This window comes from Crocodylus siamensis, chromosome 6 (genome assembly GCF_052110815.1).
Source record: "Crocodylus siamensis isolate JL-2025a chromosome 6, ASM5211081v1, whole genome shotgun sequence".
Taxonomy (NCBI): domain Eukaryota; kingdom Metazoa; phylum Chordata; order Crocodylia; family Crocodylidae; genus Crocodylus; species Crocodylus siamensis.
In genome coordinates, this window is record NC_143400.1 from 16327230 (window position 1) to 16348269 (window position 21040).

Consider the following 21040-nt stretch of genomic DNA (forward strand, 5'->3'; position numbering starts at 1 on the left):
ATGGGACAGTGGGGAGGGCTGCAGGCCATGTCCAATGGCCATGATGAACTTGAAGCCGCCCCTGCAGCACTTGGGTTCCCTGGGGACACGCTGGGGCAGGCTGGCTTGGCTCCTGCCTGTGCTTGACTAGAGGGTGCAGTAGCGTGGGTGGCTCTGGCTGAAAGGAGCTCTCTCTCCAGTCCCTCCCCATGTGGTCTCTGCTCCCCTTGTGCACTCGGGCTGATGGCTCTGATACTCTCTCGGCAGGTCTTGGGGCCAGAGTCTGTTCACAGAACATAAGGCCAAAGGCCACTGTGGGGAGTCAGACTGACCTCCTGGACATCTCAGGCCTCTGGGCTTCCTTGGACAGACTCAGGGTTGATGATGGTACCACTGAGCAGGAAGGAACAGGCCTTGCCTGCATCCATGTTCTGTCTTGTTATCTTTGCAGCTCATGCCCTTGGCTTAGCCGGTGAGTCCTCTTGTCTCCCATTTTCCTGCACAAATTCCAACCTCCCGACCCCCCAGCACTTGGCAATCCCTGGGCACATGGTGGTAGGAGGGAGGTGGGGAGGGAGGAAAGCTGCTGAGAGACAATTGTACAACCCCTAGTATTGGACAGGACCCATTTCCTGGAAGGGGAACTGCTGTTGTACTTTTCCAATGCTTCCTGGAGCAGGACAGTGCCCAGGCCTTACCCCAGTGTACACTTGACTAGATAATAGCTGGCACTGGGATGGACCCCAACTTCTCTGAGCTCCTTTGAAATCCCAGCCTAGAAGTGTAACCCTGGCCAGTGCCCTGGCTCTGACCCATATGCAGGGCTTGGGCTCATCTCATCTCATCTCATCCCACCCACCTGGGCACTAAATTCTCCTTTTCCTGCTCCTTCCCTTCCCATCTGCCTGGCCCTAGCAGCTGCACAGAAGGCCGTGCTGACCCTGGAGCCTCCCTGGAGCACCGTGTTTAGGGACGAGCGTGTCACTCTGAAATGCACTGGATCCCGCTCTCCTGGAAGCACCCGCACCTCTTGGTATTTTGAGAGACAATTCTTGAAATTCACAGAAACAAACAGCCTCCCAATTAAAGCTGCAATGAAAGATAGAGGCAAATACCAGTGCCAGATCTCAGACTCTCCACTCAGTGATGCCGTCCAGCTGACTGTCTCTGAAGGTGAGTGCCCTCAGGGGGGCTCCATCCTGCTCTGCACCCACTGCTGGGACCCACAGCTCTGGGGTGGTCACTGGGGCTGATGAGACCTCCTGCAGCTGAAATCAGGGGACAACTGTGCAGGTCCTGCCCCCATCCCCTGCTCTCTCAGGGCTCTCCAGAGACCAAGACGACCTCTCCAGCTGCAGAACAGAGGCTCTGGGATGCAGTCCCAGTTTGCTAGATATGACAGCAGTGGGGCAGACACTTTCTGCTCTGGCACTGCAGGGTTGCGGGGGCTGTGCCCTTGCAGGGGGATCAGTCCGGACAGGACCGTGTGCTCGGTTTGCTCCTGAAGCTCTCAGGGCAGTGGTGTGGGCAGCCAGCATGGCCTCCTGTCTGGGGGAGCTTCTAGCCAGTGCCCTGTTGTGCTGCTGCTGCCCATGTCACCCACTCTTGGGACCTGTCACTCATTTCCCACCTGCCTCCTTGCTCAGTCTGGCCTTGCCCCTCTGGCTCTTGTGTGACTCTTCTGCCCCTGCCCCAGGGCACATTTCTCTGGCTCTGCTCTAGCACTAGAGGGGGTCTCTGGGTCATTTTGAGCTGTGCAAAGGGCACTTTTCCAGAAGCCTGCCCCTCCCTCGCATCAGTGGATAAACTGCCCTTGTCACTGTAGCCTGCAGCCCCTGTCCTGCCGGGCACAGTGCACCAAGGAGTGTGGTACCTCATGCAAGGGTCCCTGCAGCTCTTGATTGCTGTCTCTCTCTTTCAGACTGGCTGATTCTCCAGGCCCCGCATTATGCAGTGTTTGAAGGGGACCGGCTGGTTCTGAGATGCCATGGGTGGAGAGGTGGTAAAGTGTATGAGATGAGATACTACAGAGATGGAGCAGACATCACACCAAAGTATGTTCAGTCCAGTTATCCTATTGATCAGGCACAGGTGATGAACAATGGCAGATACCGATGTAAAGGACAAATGAAATCTGTGATTTATACTACAAAATATTCCAATGAGGTGTTGGTTTCTGTACAAGGTAAGGGACTGCTGTGAGCGTGGGGTTGGGCTGAGACAAGACAGCCACAGGACACAGGGCAGGAGGCCACTGGTGACCTGCGAGGGGAAAGGTTCCCTTGGGCTGGATGGCTTCAGGGGGCTGGAATTCACTTGGGTGACTCTGGTCTCATTCCAGGCTGCCCCAGTTTAGTGGTGGTGCCACTGCACTGATTGCAGCAGAGCCAGGCCAAGGGGAAGGTGAGACCAGAACAGAGCCCCTGATCTCCAGCTGTCAGAGGAGAAACCTCACAGTGGTAGAGATGGGACAAGGCAAAGATAGTGGGGTGGACAGCAGTGTGACAGTGACAACACAAGGGGTGCTCCGGCAGTGCCCCACCTGTCCATTGTAGGGGCCTTACATAGCAGAGGGAGCAGTACATTGCCGGCGAGGTTCCTTATGTAGTAACCAAGCCTGAGACTTATACTGGATCCAGCCCTGGAACACGGCTCTCCCCGCAGTGAAACCAGTCCAGCCCCTCACCAAACCCCAGTCCCGCACATCACACACAGCTGACAAGGGGGCAGAACTGCCTGGCCAGCTCTGGGATACCCTGCCCTTCCAGCCACCCAGAGTCCTGGGCCTGCCTCCTCTTGTCCCAGCTTTGTGGGACCACCCACAGGAGAGATGCATTTCACCTCCTGAGTACACATGTTCACTGTGCTGTAAGTGATTTTGGAGCAGAGGTTTGGAAAGAGGGGACAGGCCCCTGCGAAGTCAAGGGCTCTCCCGTGCCTGGCCATGGACTCTGAGGCTAAACCAGGGGTGGGCAAAATATGGCCCATGGGACGAATCTGGCCCATGGAGGGACTTTGGCCTGGGGCAGGTCCCTCAATCCCACCTGGCCCAGTGACGCATCCTGCCTCCCCCTGGGCACACAGCAGGGCTGGGGTAGCTTTTTTTTAAAAAAAAAAATATTTATTTCTGTATAAATAAATAAGTAAATAAGTAAAAAATAAATAAATAAATAAATATATATAACTCTACCTCCAACACTGCCAAGTGGCCCTTGTGTTCACTTGGCAGCTCAGAGCACACTAAACCCCATTACACAGTTCACACCGCACAACTGTGTGACCGCACACCTATCCCTATAGCCATGCCCCCACCCAGTGCCCTCCTCAGAGCGGCTAATCCTCAAAAAGTCTATGCCAGACCCCTTTCCACCAAAGGAGGTCTGCCATTTTTTTCCTGTCGAACTCTTCTGTTTTTCTGTAGTACCAGTATGTTTCACCTAGTCCCATTTTAATACAGTCCTCGACTGTGAGGTCCGAGTGTCTGTTTGTGAGCAGGTTCCTGGTTTTCCACAGCGCAGACCTGAGCAGGAGATGAACTGGTTGAAGCGCGTGTCAGGGCCCTGTGCTGTGCTCAGTTGCCTGTAGAGAACTGGAGTGCACGGACTTTTTTCCACACCTCCCTGGCATATGGGCAGTCCCAGAAGAGATGGTCGATCGTTTCTGCCTGCCAGCGGCGGCTCGGCCTCGGGCATTTCAGTGGACCTCTCTGCCCTGCACTGTTCCTCCATGCCCGCATGGGGAGTGCCCGGTGGGCTGCCCGCCAGCTCAGGTCTCTGTGGAAGATTTGCTCCCATGCGGCCTGGGAGCTGTCACCAGGTAGTAAGTCTACCAGTGGTGCGGTGTCTCTTGCCCTTACGACGTCCCGTATCTTGCGGGGGTTTACTAGGGTCGCTAGGGTAGCATCATGCAGCTTGTATTTCTCTCGAAAGCACTTCAGGATCTCGTAAAACCATGGGGAAAACATAGCCCATGGGCTCCTGTTAGTGGTTGTGTGCATTTGCCACTGTTGCAGCAACTGCCCTGCAAAATACTTAACAAAGCTGGCTGTTTTTAATTCCCTCCCTGTGGCCAGTTTGCAAACCTGGCTCATGTACTTAGCCCAGAGGAAGAGGAGGATGTCTGGCATTTCTCTGCCTCCAAACCATTTTGGCCCTTGCCACTTTCTCCCACGTGGAGTTCAAAAGAAAACACACGTGGCTCTCTGGATACTGCGAATGACTTGTTCTGAGCAGGGGAGACTAGAGCGGTATGTAGCAGTGTTGGCAGGAGCACTGCCTTCAGTGGTGCCACCCGCCCCCCATTGATATGCAGTGCGACTGCCATAGCCCCAGCTTCTGTCTGGCCTTGCCCTCTCTCTTCTCCTCTGCCCCACCACCTCTGGGTCAACCCCCACCCCGAAGACCTTTGCCTCTTCTCAGGGGGACAGAAACCCCCAGGGGTGACAGGTCCTTGAGCTAACCCAGTCCTAGGCAGGTGCTTTTGCTCACGTTGAGCCTGGCCCGTGCTGCTGCTCCGTGCACCTGGGTACCCGCTCAGCTCTGCAGCTGGATTGCCTTTTTAGGAAGCCCAGGGAGTGCTGACTCCTAGTTTCATAGTTAGTCGGGTTAGAAGGTGTGGCGGGCCAGTAGGGGGCGCTCCTGTGTTGAGCCGCCCACCTCTCTGCGCCCGACCACCTTCCAGGCTCCAGAGTGCCTCCCGAGGGGTGCCTTATGTCCGGCCGACCCCTCTCCTGGAGCACATACGCTAGCCTGGGGGTAACGTCGCCGCTACCACCACAAGAATGGACTCACTCCCGGCCCTGTGTCCTCGGGGAAACACAGGCCTAATGTCCTACGGGTACTCGACCCAGTACAGGCTCTTGGGGCACTTCCCCAAGTCATGGGGCAAAAAATAAAGTCTGCCTTGGTCTGCAGACCTAAGAGGTCTCTTAGGCATAATTTAGACCCACCCCTCAATAAGTCTCCCACACCGGTCACAAAGGAGGACTTTATTGGTTACAGGGGTAGGGTGAAAATAGGGTACAAGATTGCTCTTTAGGATTTCTAGGATATTGCTCAAACAGTCTGGCTGAGGTAGCCTTTTGATCACGCATCTGAGTTACTGCCAGCTAGATATCTAATCAGATCTTGAGTAGCTTACTCACAAGCATCTTCCAAAGGCCGGTGAAGTTTCCCTTTGGAGGCAGGCCATTTCCAGCTCATAAGTTTGGGGGAGAGAGCCAGTTTCAGATGGTAAAGCTCCTCTGTGTCCCCTGCATGGCTGCTGCCCCCTCCTCCTGGGCAGTCCTAACTTATATAGCCCCTGTGACCTTGTTCACCTGGTCCAGTGGAGGCCAGCTCCGGTTGGCTGTCGGCCAATCAATTTGAAATACATCACTAGTTGCCGGGCAAATTCCAGCCCACCAGGTAGAAGCCCCTCACCCAGGTAGCCGATACCAGTCATGTAGGCAGAGGGAGCAGGTTTCCCCCCTGCAGCCAGCTCAGATTACCTAAAGAGACAGGGTAAGGGTGCATCTCCTCTGCTGGGCCCATCCTCATCAAATGGTCCCAGCACAGAGATTTTAATCACATTATCACAGGGCAGAGATTTTGGGGAGAAACCAAGGTGGCTTTCTGCCACAGAAGGGACCTGAGCAGATCATCAAGTCCAACCCCCTGCCATGGCAGGAAAGAGTACTGGGGTCAAACGACCCCAGCAAGGTGTATCTAACCTCTTCTTAAAGACCCCCAGGGTAGGAGCCAGCACCACTTCTCTTGGAAGTTGTTTCCAAATCCTAGCCGCTCTGACCGTGAAGTCGCGCCTCCTGATATCTAGTCTGAATTTACCCTCTGCCAGCTTGTGACCATTGCTTCCAGTCACTCCTGGCAGTGCTCGGGGGAGCAGGGACTCCCTCAGTACCTGCTGGTCCCCTCTGACTAGTTTGTAACAGGCCACTAGATCCCCCCTCAGCCTTCTCTTGTGGAGGCTGAACAGGTTCAGGTCCCGTAGCTTCTCCTCGTAGGGCCTGCCCTGCTGCCCCCTGATCATGCGAGTGGCTTCCTCTGGACCCTCTCCATGTTGTCCACATCCCTCTTGAAGTGCGGCGCCCAAAACTGGACCACTGGGCCACACTGCCAGCCCATGTTCATCTTGGCATCAATGATGACTCCAAGATCCTTTTCTGCCCCTGCACTGATGAGAAGGGAGCTCCCCAGCCTGTAGGTGTGGTGCTGGTTGTTCCTCCCCAGGTGCAGCACCTTGCACTTGTCAGTGTTGAATCCCATCCTGTTCTCATCCGCCCACCCCTGTAACCTGTCTAGGTCTGATTGCAGCCTATCCCTCCCTTCTAGCGTGCCCACATCCCCCCACATCTTAGTGTCATCAGCAAATTTGAACAGGGTGCTTTTTACCCCCTCATCCAAGTCACTGATGAAGATGTTGAACTGTCTGTGTAGCCTGCGGCCTCAAATAATTGCCCACCTGGGCTAAACACTGTGGGGTGACCCAGTCTGATCTCTTTACAGAGCTCTTTTCAACACCGGAGTTGAGGGTGGCTGGCTCAGCTGAAGCCATAGAAGAAAGCCCACTGACCCTGCAATGTGTCACACGGCTCAATCCCCAGAAATCAAACTCACAACTTCAGTACTCCTTCTACAAGAGCGACACGATTGTGAGAGAGCCAGCGAGCTCCCCCGAGTACCAGATCCCAGAGGCAGGGCTGGCAGACTCGGGACCCTACTTTTGTTTGGTGCAGACAGTGACCTCAAGTGTGCGGAAACGGAGCCCTGAACTAGACATCGAGGTTAAACGTGAGTGTCTGTGATGGGGATTGTGGGGCAGGGTCTGAGGATTCCCTAAGACAGGGTGTCAAACCCACCCTGGGCCCGATCTAGACCATGGGGGCTCCTCTCAGTCTGGATCCGTGGGCCAGCAGCACCTGTGGTGGGGCTGTGGTCAGGCAGCGGCACAGGCCCATGGGGCTGCTGCTGCTGGTCAATGTCCATCAGGATCCAGGGACCCTGAATTCTGTGGCAGGCCACACCTCACACCTTCTAGTAGCCTGCTGGGCTATCAGTGGGACAGATGCAATGGTTTTGTAGGCCAGCTGTGGCCTGTGAGTTTTATGGTTGGCATTTTGGCCCTAAGCACTTGGCACTGTGCTAAGCTGATGGAGCCTGGCTGTGTGCGCCTCTGCGGTGGCTGCAGAGGCAAGGCATGTTTGGGAACGTGGCCCGTACCGGTAACACTGAAACCCTGGATGGGAACATGCTGTCCCAGCAAGGTCTGGAACCCCAAAGGGAGGGACCAGCGCACAGGAGTTTGCACTGATCAGACTTGGTGCCTGAGGGCCATGGGGTAGGTGTTGAGGAGTTCGTGACCCCTTGCGGAGCTATTCCCAAAGACACAGAGTCACTGTCTGTCTCAAAATTTATTCAGCATGCTGGGCACCCTGAGCGAACTCAGAGGCCCCGAATAAAACTGTTAGAGGCATTTTATAGTTTACAGACAAGATGCACGCGCAGGTGGGAATTTTCCACTGTGAAAGAAAACAAGATATCAGGTCAATTTGAGAGACTCTTAATTGGTTCAAACTGTTTTTTGGCTATGTGCTTGTTTTTGAAACGCTAACTAATTCTTGATTGCTTCAGACTTTAAGACGACTAAGGTTTAGTCTTTCCAGAGTCTTATCAGGCTGTGTTCGTGAAATGCTGAGTCTTGCTTTGTAGTTGATTTCTACAATATTATCTATGATCTTGTTAGAAAATTTCTACATAGGCAGGACCTGAAACAAAGAGTGGAAGGGCAGGGACGTGGCCCCGTCTTGCTCCATCTCTGCTTTGCCTTGAAACATTTCTTTGTGAATTTTTGTTTGAAAATTGTCACAAAAAATCTTAGAGAAGGAGAAACATTTGCTTTCTTCTAGCTGCTCCCAGCCCGCATCACACACAGCAGGTATCTCAGCCAGTGCCAGGGAAACCTCAGCCTGGAGGAGGGTGCAGCTGGGAGGAAGGCGGCAAGCCCCACAGGTCCTTGCAGTGCTGCCAGGAGGTGTGAGCCCCGCTGCCCAGCGACCGTGGCCTAAGGAGAGCACTGACTGCTGCTCCAGGCCTCCTGCTGGGCAGAGCTGGGTCCCTGTGGCCCTGCACAGGGGTGGGATGTGCCTAGCATGTGGCACTGCCTGCTGGGTGGACCCAGCCCCGTGTCCCATAGTGTGGGACTGAGCTGATCCCATACTTTGTAGGCAGCATATGCCCATCTCCTGTTGTGTCCCCTGCCCTTGGCCCCACCTGGGCTTTGCCCCATGTTGATGTGAGCACAGGGCCACCATTCTGGGCTGCCTCCAGGAGACGCCCCACCTCCCGTAACTGAGGTGCACATGGGGCTTGCGGTCCTGACTGGGGCAGAGGCTGAGCCCCCTGGATGTCCCTGCACCCTGGGGCTGGGGCAGTGCAGCGGGTCCCACTCCCCTCTTGGTCTCCCCGTTCAGGAGTCCCCGTCTCCGGAGTCACCCTGGGGGTGCAGCCCCCCAACGGGCAGGTGGTGGCCGGGGAGCAGCTGGTGCTGAACTGCTCCGTGGCTGCGGGCACGGGGCCTCTTGCCTTCTCCTGGCACCGGGAGGGCTCTGGCCTAGCTCTGAGGACAGAGACTCTGCGCTCACGGAGGATGGACTACAAGATCCCTGCTGCCATGGAGAGCGATGCCGGGGAGTATCACTGCGCTGCCTCGAATGGCCACGATGCAATCCGGAGCCTACGGGTGACGGTCACAGTGTGGGGTGAGTGGGTCCCAGTTGACGGGGGGGACGAGGCCATGTTGTTTCCCTGGGGAGGACGTGACTCTCATCAGCCCCGGGCCCCGTGGGGCGGGTGCTGGTGGATAAGGTGCTGGGGCCCAGGCTGCTGGGAGGGGAGGCGGGAGGCTGCTCCGCGCAGGCAGCGCCACGGGGGAGGCGGCTGCGGCAGCAGGAGGCCGTGGGCAGCGGGGCATCCCTTCAGGGTGTGGTGGGACAGCACCCACTTGTCACTGCTCGGCTACCACGGGGGCTCCTGGCAGCCAGGTCTGGGGCCATTTTCATCCCATTGAAACCCTTCATCTTCCTGAGGAGCATTTTGTGGCCACAGTGAGAAATATCTCTGGAGGAATCCCACGTTGGGCTTTTCTTGTCCCTCAGCTCTCACTTGTCTCCTCCTCTTGCTCGCCCTGGGCAAGTGAGAAAGGGCAATAGGAAAGTGCGAGGAGCCATGGTGGAGTGTTGTTGTGGGCGTGATTATCCAGGGAATGAGCAAGAAACAAGATGTATTTGGCAATGTCTTTTCTTAGGCCAACTTCACAGTTGGGAGGGACGTTAGAGAAATTTTGGGGCATAAAATGCCCTTCGCTAGCTCTCAAAAAGCAATACAAGCCACCTCAGCTAAATAACCAGTGGGAGAAATGCTGTAGCAGTCTAAATGCTGTCCTGAGTGTGTGCCCACCCCCGCACGTGAGAGGCCAGAACGCCCCGTAGCACGTGTGGGCTCCACGTGTGTCTGTGGGATTCGTGCCAGCTGACACGGCTGCTCCTAGCCGGGCCCTGGGGCAGATGGAGCTGTGACGTGATCTGTTCTCTCTGTCAGTCCCGGTGTCCTTGCCTGTCCTGACCCTTAGTGCAGCCAGCTCCTGGGCCGCCATTGGGGATGCAGTGGAGATGCAATGTGAGTCGCACCGGGGCTCAGCTCCTGTGGTCTATCGGTTTCGTCATGAGGGAGCCCTGCTGGGGACCAGGACAGTCAGTGCCCACGGGCCAGGGTCCATCACCATCAACCTGACATCCGAGAGCGACTCTGGAGCCTACTCCTGCGAGGCTGACAATGGTGTGGGCGATGGCCCCCAGTGCAGCGCCCCCTTCCACCTCGCTGTGCTAGGTAGGCCAGGGGATGATTGTGTTTCCCCGGAGGGGAGGTCTCCTGGGGTAGCAGAGCACACACGTGTGGCCGTGGGAGCAGTGCCTGTATGCTGACACAAGTCTCTACAATCCAGGAGGGTGTCCCCTTCTTCTTTGTGTGCCAGGTCCCTTCTGTTGTGTAGCTGGTCTCTTCCAAAGGCCGAACTCAAACCCATTCTTCTCAGTCTAATCAGCTAATGAAACATCCCATGGATAGTCAACTCCCAGGGGGCTGTGTAGGGTGTCAGCCTGGCTGTGTAAAACGTCCAGCTCCAAAGCGCTCAAAAGCTTGTCTAACTTTATCCCAGCTATACGGTTGGTCCAATAAGAGAGATTGCCCTCAGAAATCCTTGCCTCTTGCAGTTCCAATGCCCTCATTGCTTCAAGGCGCATTGCTCTCATCCACTCTGATCTCACTGGGAGCAGGAAACATCACCTGTTCGGAGAGCACGGGGGTCATTGTGCTTTCAACCACCTCTCCCATCCACCTGCAGGAGAGGACTTGGAGGGGCTCCCTTGCTAGGGCTGGGCCACCCCACTACCCCACCTGGGAGCAAGTGCCCTTCTGGGTCCCCTCTACTCTGTCCCCATGGCCCGGGCAGCATGGGTCCCTGCAGCCTGTTCTCTTTGACTGCCCCCTCCTCCCTGCCCCATTCACACCACTTTTCTCTATGTGAACTGGAGCACAGGCAGGAGCCCTTCCCTCCAGCCTCCTGCTCCCCCAGCCCCAGTCTGTGCTCATGCCCTCTCCCTTGCGCTTGCAGTGCCAGTGGCTGGGGCCAACATCACCACAGATAAGCTGGATCCAGTGCTCATGGTGGGAGAAAGCCTGAATCTCAGCTGCTCGGTGCAGGTGGGGACAGACCCCGCGTTCAGGTGGGTTCATGACTCTCAGGAGCTGGACGTGGCCTCAGGGCTGGGCCTGCTCTCTCCTGTGGGGCACGTCCTGTATGTGGAGTCGGTGCAGCTGGGCCATGCAGGGAATTACCAGTGCATCGCCAGCAACCGGCTCAGTCCCCAGAGAGTCTTCCAAGCCCCCAGCGAGATTCTGGCCATCACCGTGAGAGGTAAGACCTGGGGCTGGCTGAGGGACAGGCTGGGTGGGGCTTGGGATAGGATCAGGGTCAGGGTTATGACCAGTTGCAGAGTCAGATTCAAGACCCCACAGGGGGCTTTGCATCCAGCCTGGATTTCATGGTGAGATGAGATGGGGACAGATTTAATACCAAGAGGGATCCATCCTCATTCTGGTACATCTGAGATCCTAGCCTGATTCTCGGCCAGGCCGTGCCTCTGCCACACGGGTCAGAGCTGGGAAGGAGCTTTTGGACCATAATTGCCCTTAGCAGGATCTGGGGTGCCTGCCTGGAGCCTGCTGAAGAGGGGTGGGAGGGAGGGGAGGCAGTGGAGGCAGCAGGGAGGGCATAGTGCTGTTGGGAAAGCTGGGAGGTGCTGCAGGCTAATGACCGAGACCAGGCCCTGCACAGATTTTAGTGGCTGAGCCCCCATGTGTTTGATGCTGTTGGCACAGGGGCACTGCTGCTTACAACTACCCAGTGCCCATAGTGCTAGGGTTGTAAAGGGGTAAGAGGGGCATCCCCAGGGCAACAGTAGAGGCTTGCATTGGCAGGAGAGTATCAGACTAGAGGTGCATGGTCAGAGGTGCTGCTCTAGGTCAGTCTTGAGACCAGCGTTACTTAACATTTCCATGAGCCGCCTTGGCACAGAAAGAAGGATGGTGCTGGGGAGCTCTGCCAGTGACACGGCATGGGGGGCACTGTCAAGAGAGGAGGATCAGGGCATTGCACAGACCAGATGGGGTGACCCTGAGCCCCCAGGCAATGGGGTCAGGATGGGTTATGTGCTTGGGGCTGCTCCCAGCCAGGAGCTCTTTGGATGGGAAAGACTGAGGAGGAGGATCTCAGGGTGCATCAGTCCATCACCGATGGCTGAGCCACCAGCACGAGCAGCTGTGGGGAGGCCAGAGTGATGTACCGGGATGTCTTGGGTGGCTGCTGCCAGTGGAGACAGGGAGGGATTAATGCCGTGGCCCAAAGCCCTGGTGGCCCCTCACCTGGGGACATGTGCACAGCCCTGGGCGGGCGGGCACCGTGGGAGGGCAGACTGCAGCCTGGGGCAGCACAGGGGAGGGCTGGCGCAGTGCTCAGGGAGTGGAGTGCCCATCGGGCAAGGGCTCAGCTGGGTCAGGCGGGGAGGACACATGCTGGACGTGGGCCTCAAGCTCCCTGTGAGCTGCTTTGGGGATGAGCACCAGGGAGGGACAAGATCTGATGGAAAAGGCTGGTGCTGGCACAAGGGCAGATGGGAATGAAGCAGCCGGAGTTGCTGGGGCTGTGAATCAGAAGGCAGCTCATGGTTCACAGAGGTGCGAGGCTCTGAAGCCACCATCCAGTCAGAGCAATGGGGCAGGGGACGTTGGAGGATCATGGGAGGTGCTGCCTGCAGCAACAGGGACTGGGCGCATGGATGCAGTAAGCACAGACACTTGGTGCTGCGGGTGCCAGAGGCTCCTGGGTATGTTTTTTTTGTCTCTCAAGCAGACGTGAGTGCCCAGATGGCTGTGGGTGCATCTGTCATGGGTGTGATAGTCGCCCTCCTGTGCCTGGTCGGTGCCACTATGGCTGCTGTGCTCTACATCAGGTACCAGCAGAAAGCAGGTAGGTATCTGCCTTGGCCCCGCTTCTGCCATGCAGGCCCCCTGAAATACATGTGCTTTGCTGGTTGTGCCTGAGGATCACACCCAGGCAGGTGCTTGTGGGGAACGTGGGTATAAAGCAGGCACAGACACGGGGATTCAAACTCCCTCTGTGCATCCATGGTGTTTGCTCCCTCTCTGCCCTGCTGCAGCTGCAGCCTGTCTCCTGCCAGCCCCACAGGGACAACTGGGTGCCTGGGCCACCTGGGGGCCCTGGATTGTCACTGCTTCTTGCCCAAGAGCTGCGGCAGGCGCTGGAGCTGGAAGCATGAGCCTGGATGCTGGTTTCAGCTCTTCCTTGCTCACCCTGTCCTGTTGCTCTGGCCTCAACCCTTGAGGTTGCGCAGTGGAAGCTGATCTCTCCATCACCGTTCCCACCCCAGGTCCCCAGCCATTGTCTCTCATGTTCATGCAAAAGCCAGCCATGCCTGGCAGCTGGGGGCAAGGATCTAACACCCCTTTTCTCACTTGCTTTGCAGAAGATACATTTTTCACTGCTCGGTGGAGGTGAGTGCAGGCCTGGGAGCAGGCAGGTTGTTGGAGGGGATGGAGGGGGGAGGTCAATATTGTCTTGTTTTTAGGATCTTGGGTTACTCCATGCTCAGTGCCAGGGTCATCCTTTAGCTACTCCTGCGGCTGCCCCTTCCCATGGTGATGACTGGAGCTGGGTCCTGCTGGTGCAGCCATCTAGGGCTCTGAAGGTGGCTGTCATCATCCCCTCTGCCACCGCCCTGAGGTGGGCATGAGGGACCGTTGGTGCTTGCTGGTCAGTGAGTCTGAGGCTGTGCACACAGCAGGGCATGCTCTGCCCAGGTGCATGGCAGTGACAGGGAACCCCTATCCCTGAGGAAGGGCGCAGGAGGGAAGCCCCCCTGGAGGTGGGGACAGAGACTGCAGCAGGACTTTACTGAGGGCAGTGTTGGGTGAAGGGGCTTTGGCATGGTTCGCAGGAACATCCAGGGGTTTCCCTGCCTGGTCTCCGGCAGCTGCTGGGGAGCATCACGTGAGTGTCTGAGGCCAGGTCCTAGATGCCTGGATGCAGCTGCCAGGTGCAGACAAGTCATGTTGTTAGAGCAGGGACCGGGCTGAGACCCAGGACCACAGACCCTGCCAGGGCTTGATTCTCCCTTGCACTGAGGCCTGTTCTCCTCTAGACCCAGCTCAGGCCACAGAAGGCTCTTGGCATGAAAGTGAATCTGGTCCCCATGTGTAGGTGCCTTCTTTGTCCATCTGTCTGTCTGTCTGTCTCCTTGTGCCCTGCTCTGTGTGTATCCACGTTCCTTTGCTTTTGCTGCATCTTCTCCACAGGCGCACTCTGAGCCCAGTGCAGCAGGAGCCCCCTGCCCAGGGGCTGCCTCTCCCGGCTGCCGTGGGCTCCCCAGAGCTGGAGCCAGAGTATGACAATGGTAAGACCCTTTCAGCGAAGGCAGATGAATCAACTGATCAGGGCAGAGGAGCAATGTCCCAGGCTGGAGCTGTAGCAGGATGTTCTCCTACTCTGGCTCTGTGGCACCCATGGGCACAGATGGGCTGTGGTGCCCCCTGGGGGGGTCCACTCAGACCCAGCTGCTCTGACCCTGCCCGTCATTCCAGGGGTGATGAATGCCAATGTGCCTTGCCTTGTCTCCATTAGACAGCTGCCTAGATGCCTTCTCCATCCCAGGCCCTTCAGAGCCCCCTCCCATTGAGCTGGAATGATCAGCCGGACCCTTCCCGGTCAGCTAGACAGGAGGGGCAGGGTGTTGTGGTCTCCAGGCCAAGAGCCCGTCACCAAAGAACTGGGTCACTGGGAACTGAACTGGCTGCCCTCGCACAGGCCAACATATCTGCACCAGCCAGGCAGAGTCACCCTGCAGACCTGGCACCTCTGCACTGGGGCTGTCCTGGACCACTTCCATCATGATGTGCACCAAGCACCGCTGCCATGATCCCCTTGGCTCCTGCAAGCAGGGCAGTCTGGGAGATGCCCAAAGGCTGGCAGTGCCCTGTGGGACCAGGGAGGAGCACGGGGAGCACGGCTGGACAGCTTCAGCTCATTGGCTTCCAGCGGGGCATGGAGCTGCTCTGGCTGGAGTGATCCCGCTCGATCAGTGCTCAGCCCTGCTGCAGCACAGCCGACCCCCGATGGCCTTGGCCAGCCTGCAGCTGCCTGGGGGCTCTGTGCCTGGGCTGGCTGGGTGGGACTGCAGTGCTAGGGAGCAGGGGGAGCGTAGCATGTCTCTAGGGTCAACAAGGACTATGTGAGACCTGCCTTTTTCTTCCAGTGTGTCCCCAGGAGCAGGGGAGTGGAGACGTACTCTATTCGGTTATCAGCATCAAGAAAGGAGGCAGGGGTGAGTCGCACAGAGCTGTGTCTTGCTGGCGTGGCACAGGGATTTAATGCAGCGGTGGGTGAGGAGACACAGGTGCAGCTGGGTTTCTAGTGGGGAGTTTAGCTCCCCTTGTCTGTGACTTTCTTGACCAGTTAACCAGAGCCAGGAAGTGGGGACGCACCATGGGCAGTTCCTTCAAAGGGAGGTACATCGTCTCCTGGATTCTTTGAATCAATGAATTGTCCATGAAAAACGTCCATTTCTCTGCCTAAGCTGCAATTAAGCGGATTGTCTTTGCTGACTGACTTGTCTGGGAAACAGTGAAACTTTGTGTGCGCGGCTGTTAGTAGTCAGGCCTGTAGTAAACATTCGAGGGGGACCCAGAGGGAAAACCGTGAAATGCTGTTTTCTCACCAGCATCTTCCAGTTCTTGCTACTGCAGTCATGACTTGTTACTGTGGTTGCTCTAACACTAGCAGAGAAGTGCCACCTGCGCATCAGAAGAGCCCACTCAAACAGCAGGAAATATGGAGCAAGGTGAATCCCCAGGGCTGGGGGCTTGGATGCTTTCTTGCATCTCAGGCTGTAAACTCAAGGTTTCTGGCTCCCCAGTGCCTGGATCACCCTGAAATCCTGTGGGAACAGTGTTTGCTTTAGTTCTTGTTCCTTGGGGGTCTCCATTCCCATCCAAGGCCAGGAGCACAGAGGCACGTGTAGGAATGGAAAGAAAGAGGAGACTGGCTTCCAGCCCCTCCAGAGCCTTGGTTAGGATTTGGTTGCAGGGCTGGTGTCAGCTGGCAGGGAAGCTCAGACACCCGGGGCCCCTCCTGCTTCGTGCCCAGGTTGGCAGTATGCAGCTCCTAGGTTCAGACAGGGCTGGCACAGGGGTAGGACAGGGGTCTGGGGTGCCAGGCCCTCAGTGTTGGGTCCCAGGTACATCAGGGAACTGATTGGGGTGGCATGGGGGGTGGTGCCAGCTGCCCAGAGTGTGCACATTACTTCCCAGGCCTGATCCCTTTGTGTCTGTCTTACAGCGAAGCCCACAGGAACTGCTGAGAGGGATAATGTAAGTGTTACCACCCCTCCCAACCTGGCCTGCCACTCTCACAGGGCCTCTGTCCATCCCCTACCCGCCCTGCTCACGGCCCCTGTGCTCTCTCCACTAGGGACACCTTGTCACCTATGCTGTGCTCCGCAGCCCCATGATCCCCCGGGATTCAGCCACCAGAGTGAGGGCGTCAGAAGAGAGAGACCAGCCCATGAGCGACATCTATGAGAACGTTCCCCACCCATAACCTGTGCGTGATCCCAGCGAAGCCCCTTGACACCTGGGATGGACCAATGCTTTGATCCCCACTTGGCCTGTAGCACAGGGTGCAGGGCACGAGGGCTGGGACCGCGGGAGCCGGTAGTTTTGAAGAAGGGCTCAGGACAGCAAAGAAGTGCAGCCCAGCAAGGGCATCCCCCCCCCCCCCCCCAAATGCTGGTAACAGCCTCAGGGTGTGAAGGAACAAGTGAATCATGCGCTCTGTCCTCCCTAGTTTTAGCCTCTATTTGTTTCTCAAATCCAGAGCCTAGTTTGACTCAGTGCATTTCTGATCTACATAAAATACAGCTGGCAGTTGCAGTGGCAGACTTGTTCAGGGCTATCTTCATGGACACAGAAACCCTGTCATCTTATCTGTCAGTACTGACATCCTAATGGTGTCATTAGTGCAGAGATCTCAAAATTGAGTCGCGACTGGCTGAGTTAGGGCTGCCTGGCCTGATCTGCTGCAGGGCTTGGAAAGGGGCCTGAGAGTCTCAGGTCCTCACCCCAGAGGGTGCTGGCTGATGCTAGGTTGTAGTTATGCCAAACTATAGTTAAGCTAAGGCACTGCAAAGGACCTTAGGAGTAGCAGGCTTCACCAACCACTGGATGACTGGATAAAAGATACAGTGAGCCAGAATGCTGGTTTAGAGTAAGGAACAGGAGCTGAACAGATTGAGGGGTACAATGCTAGAGCTTGCTAGTAAAGGAGACAACAGAAGGTGAGCAGTACTCAGCAGGGGGTGAGCTGGAGTTACCTGAATTCAAAGGGACCAAACTTTAGATGCCTGAACTTGGCAGAAGGAACTGCAGTTGGCAAGGCATGAGCTGCAGGTGTCCAGACTTAGCGAAGAGATAAGTAAAAAGGGATGCCTTGACAGAAAGAGAGATAACGTTTGGTGCAATGTGGGAGCATCTCAGCTATAAATACAGGGGTTGAGAGACTTGCCCTTTCACAGTGACTCAGTGGGCATCAGTGCATGTAATGTGTCGTTGACTGTTGCCTGGACAGGCTTGCTGAGCCGGACTGATTGCTTTACAGACCCACTTGCTACTGTCTTATGAGACATTCAGCTTCTCTGAGTTTTTGCTTCCCAACACAAATTCGAGTTGTTCCTTCTGCGTTGTACCTGGGTTTCGGGAGGCTGGTTGCAGGCAACAGCCTCTGAGAGCCCCTGGCCCAAGGAGCTTGAACAGCAAGAGCGACAGCAGGCAGGAGGCCAGTTGGGAACCCTCCCAACCCCTGGCATCTCAGCACAGCACTGACCTGGCTGTTGTGGACACAGGACCCTGCCCTGCCAGATTTGCGTGAGAGTGGATTGTTCTGTTTTGCTCTATTAAAGACTGAATTTGCTGCCGGTTGGTCTCTGAGCTTCCTTCATTGAACAGGGAGGTGCTTAGAAAGACTAGATGGTTGGCCCTGGTGTCACAGGTTTACAGGGGAGCTGCTGACCTTGATCCTCTAGGAAGAGCCCCCATCCATGCTAGACCTGTGACCCCCACTTGTACTGCCAGGGATGCCCAGCTGTCCCATTAACTGGACTGCCACTGCGTGCTTCCACCAGGTCCAGAGAACTTGAGCTCCTAGCAGAGATTTCCTCCGCAGAGCAGCTTTGCCCAAACAAACCGGGGCAGTTGTGGGAAAGCAAAACTTCCATGCCTGTCTGTGCCAGTTAGCATCACTGATTCTGTTGCACCTCTCTGGGCAGCAGTGGTCAGTGGCTGGGGTGGAGAGTCCAGCTCTAAGGGGGATGTGGGGGGATGAGCAGCAATAGGAAAGGGCAGGATGGGCCTCATACACTCGTGCTCAGCCCAGTGCTTGTCAGCAGCATCGTTCTGTTCTTCTCAGCCCCTTAAGAGCCCAAGGGTTCGGCTCAGAGCGGCTGAGCCTGGCAGGTTTGTGTTAGTCTTGTGGAGAAACCAAAGCACCGAGTGCATCTACAGCTGAGATGAAGCCTGCCAAGCTTCAAGAAGATTGGTGCAGGGGTTCTGGGGGAACTGCACCCCAAAATCTTGAAAGTAAAACTCATGTCATGTGTATGTGTTACACCAAGCTGGGGGAAGTAGTAGATATGCTGGAGAGTAGTGTGACCTAGACATACTGGAGGATTGCACCAGAAGGAATCTCATGCGGTCCATCAAGGACAAGTGCAAAGTCCTGCACTTAGGACAGAGCAATCCCATGCACCAGTATAAAGTCCTGCACTTAGGATGGAACAAGCCCATGCACCACTATAGACTGGGGGTGACTGGCTGGACAGCAGCTCTGCAGAAAAGGACCTAGGGGTTACAGTGGACAATAAGCTGAATATGATCCAGCAGTGTGTCCTTGCTGCCAAGAAAGCTAGCGCCATTCTGGGCTGCATTGGTAGGAACGTTGCCAGGAGATCAAGGGAAGCGATTGTTCAGCACTGGTGAGGCCACATCTGGAGTACTGTGTCCAGTTTTGGGCCTTCCACTACAGAAAGGACCTGGACAAATTGAGAGAGTCCAGCAGAGGGTGACAAAAATGGTTTGGGAGCTAGAACACATGACTTGCGAGGCGAGGCTGAGGGAACTGGGATTATTTAATCTAGGGAAGAGAAGACTAAGGATGGGTTTAATAGCAGCCTTCAACTGCCTGAAGTGGGGTTTGAAAGAGGATGGAGCTGGGCTGTTCTCAACAGCGGCAGATGACAGAACAAGGAGCAATGGGCTCAAGTTGCAGACAGGGAAGTTGAGGTTTGATGTTAGGAAGAATTTTCTTACTAGGAGGGTAGTAAAGCACTGGAACAGGTTACCCAGCGAGGTAGTGGGATCTCCATCCTTGGAGGTTTTAAAAATCTGGGTAGACCTTGGTTGGGATGATCTAGTTGGGGCTGGTCCTGCTTTGAACAGGGGGTTGGACTAGAAGTGTCTTCCTGATGTCCTTTCCAGCCCTCATTTTCTAGGATTCTATGATAACTGCCTCCCAAATTGTCCCTCACCTTCATCTCCTTCACCAGTTCTTCCCTATTAGTAGGGACAAGAGCTGAGATAGATGATTCCCTAGTTGTATCCTCAACTTTCTGGAACAGGACTCCTTCCTGCTGGCTGTTCCTAGGCCAGAGGTGGTGTGGGAAGGACGATCTGCCTGGTCTTCTTGCACAGGCTAGAGAAGCATGCCCTTGAGTCTGGGCAGGTCTCTGTTCCATGACACCTTGGAAGAGACAGAGAGAGAGAGATTGCCCCTGGAGGGCCATCTCCCTGCTCCAGACAGATGGACACTTTCTGAAACACAGGGTACCCATGTCATGCACACGAAAGGCCGGTGTGTCACGGGGTGGCAGGAGAGGACAGTCTATCTAGATAACAACCAGGGAGATCCTGAGCTTGGAGGGCAGTGGGATTACAGCAGAGGGGTCTGAATCCGTGATCACGAGCTGTGGTATGGGGGTGATGGGAAATCTAGTTCAACAGCAGTCAGAGGGCTAATATGAGGTGCTGGTGTCTAGTCCTCTTCTGCTCCCCAAGGGTAATTTGGGGTGAGTCCTAGGCCCCCTAGGGGTGATATAGGGGTGCCCCAATCACTTCTGGGGCATCTTGCAACATCCAGGTTCCCCAAATCCCCATGCCACTGTCCTCCCACTTGTCTCCGCCAGGCTCACTCCAGTTTCATAGTTTCATAGTTTCATAGCTGATTGGGTCGGAAGGGACCTGAGCAAATCATCAAGTCCTACCCCCTGCCCTGGGATGCTGGAGTCAAACGACCCCAGTTAGGTGATTATTTAGCCTCCTTTTGAAGACCCCCAGGGTAGGAGCGAGCACCACTTCCCTTGGAAGTTGGGTCCAGCTCCTAGCCGCCCTGACAGTGAAGTAGCGCCTCCTGATGTCTAGTCTGAATCTACTCTCAGTCAACTTATGGTCGTTATTCCTTGTTACTCCCAGTAGTGCTCGGGAGAACAGGGACTCCCCGATTACCTGCTGGTCCCCCCGGCAAGTTTATAGACAGCCACCAGATCCCCCCTCAGCCTTCTCTTGTGGAGGCTGAACAGATTCAGGTCCCGCAGCCTCTCCTCGTAGGGCCTGCCCTGCTGCCCCCTGATCATATGAGTGGCCTCCTCTGGACCCTCTCCATGCTGTCCACATCCCTCCTGAAGTGCGGGGCCCAGAACTGGACGCAGTACTCCAGCTGCGGCCTGACCAGTGCCACATAGAGGAGAAGGATCACCTCTTTGGACCTGCTTGAGATGCATCTGTGGATGCATGAGAAGGTGCGGTTGGCCTTCCTGACTGTGTCCCCACACTGCCGGCCCATGTTCATCTTGGCATCAATGACAACTCCAAGATCCTTCTCTGCCTCTGCACTGACAAGAAGGGAGCTCCCCAGCCTGTAGGTATGGTGCCGGTTGTTCCTCCCCAGGTGCAGCACCTTGCACTTGTCAGTGTTGAATCCCATCCTGTTCCCATCCGCTCACCCTTGTAACCTGTGTAGGTCCAATTGCAGCCTATTCCTCCCTTCTAGCGTGCCCACATCCCCCCACATCTTAGTGTCATCCACGAATTTGAACAGGTGCTTTTTACCCCCTTGTCTAAGTCACTGATGAAGATGTTGAACAGTGCGGGCCTGAGGACCGAGCCCTGGGGGACCCCACTGCCCGCTTTCCTCCAGGTCGAAAATAACCTGTCCACCACCGCTGTCTGGATGCGGCCCTGCAGTGAATTTGTGACTCATCTGACTGTGTAGGCATCAACACCACAGTCGCCTAATTTTTTAATGAGAATGGGGTGAGAGACAGTGTCGAAGGCCTTCCTAAAGACTACATTCACTGCGACACCTGTGTCCAAGGCTTTTGTGACCTAGT

At 55.9% G+C, this 21040-nt stretch overlaps 1 protein-coding gene across 1 annotated transcript; it reads left to right on the forward strand.

Moving 5' to 3' along the window:
• The first annotated feature begins 293 nt into the window (after positions 1-293).
• On the forward strand, positions 294-17511 carry LOC149861277 (Fc receptor-like protein 4). The gene is made up of 12 exons (XM_090056383.1): positions 294-451; positions 895-1152; positions 1901-2164; positions 6483-6767; positions 8447-8734; positions 10645-10947; positions 12439-12558; positions 13076-13103; positions 13905-14002; positions 14861-14929; positions 15943-15974; positions 16075-17511. The coding sequence occupies exons 1-12, from the start codon at positions 361-363 to the stop codon at positions 16201-16203; spliced, it is 1965 nt and encodes a 654-aa protein (XP_089912509.1). The 5' UTR covers positions 294-360; the 3' UTR covers positions 16204-17511.
• The last annotated feature ends 3529 nt before the right edge of the window (positions 17512-21040 follow it).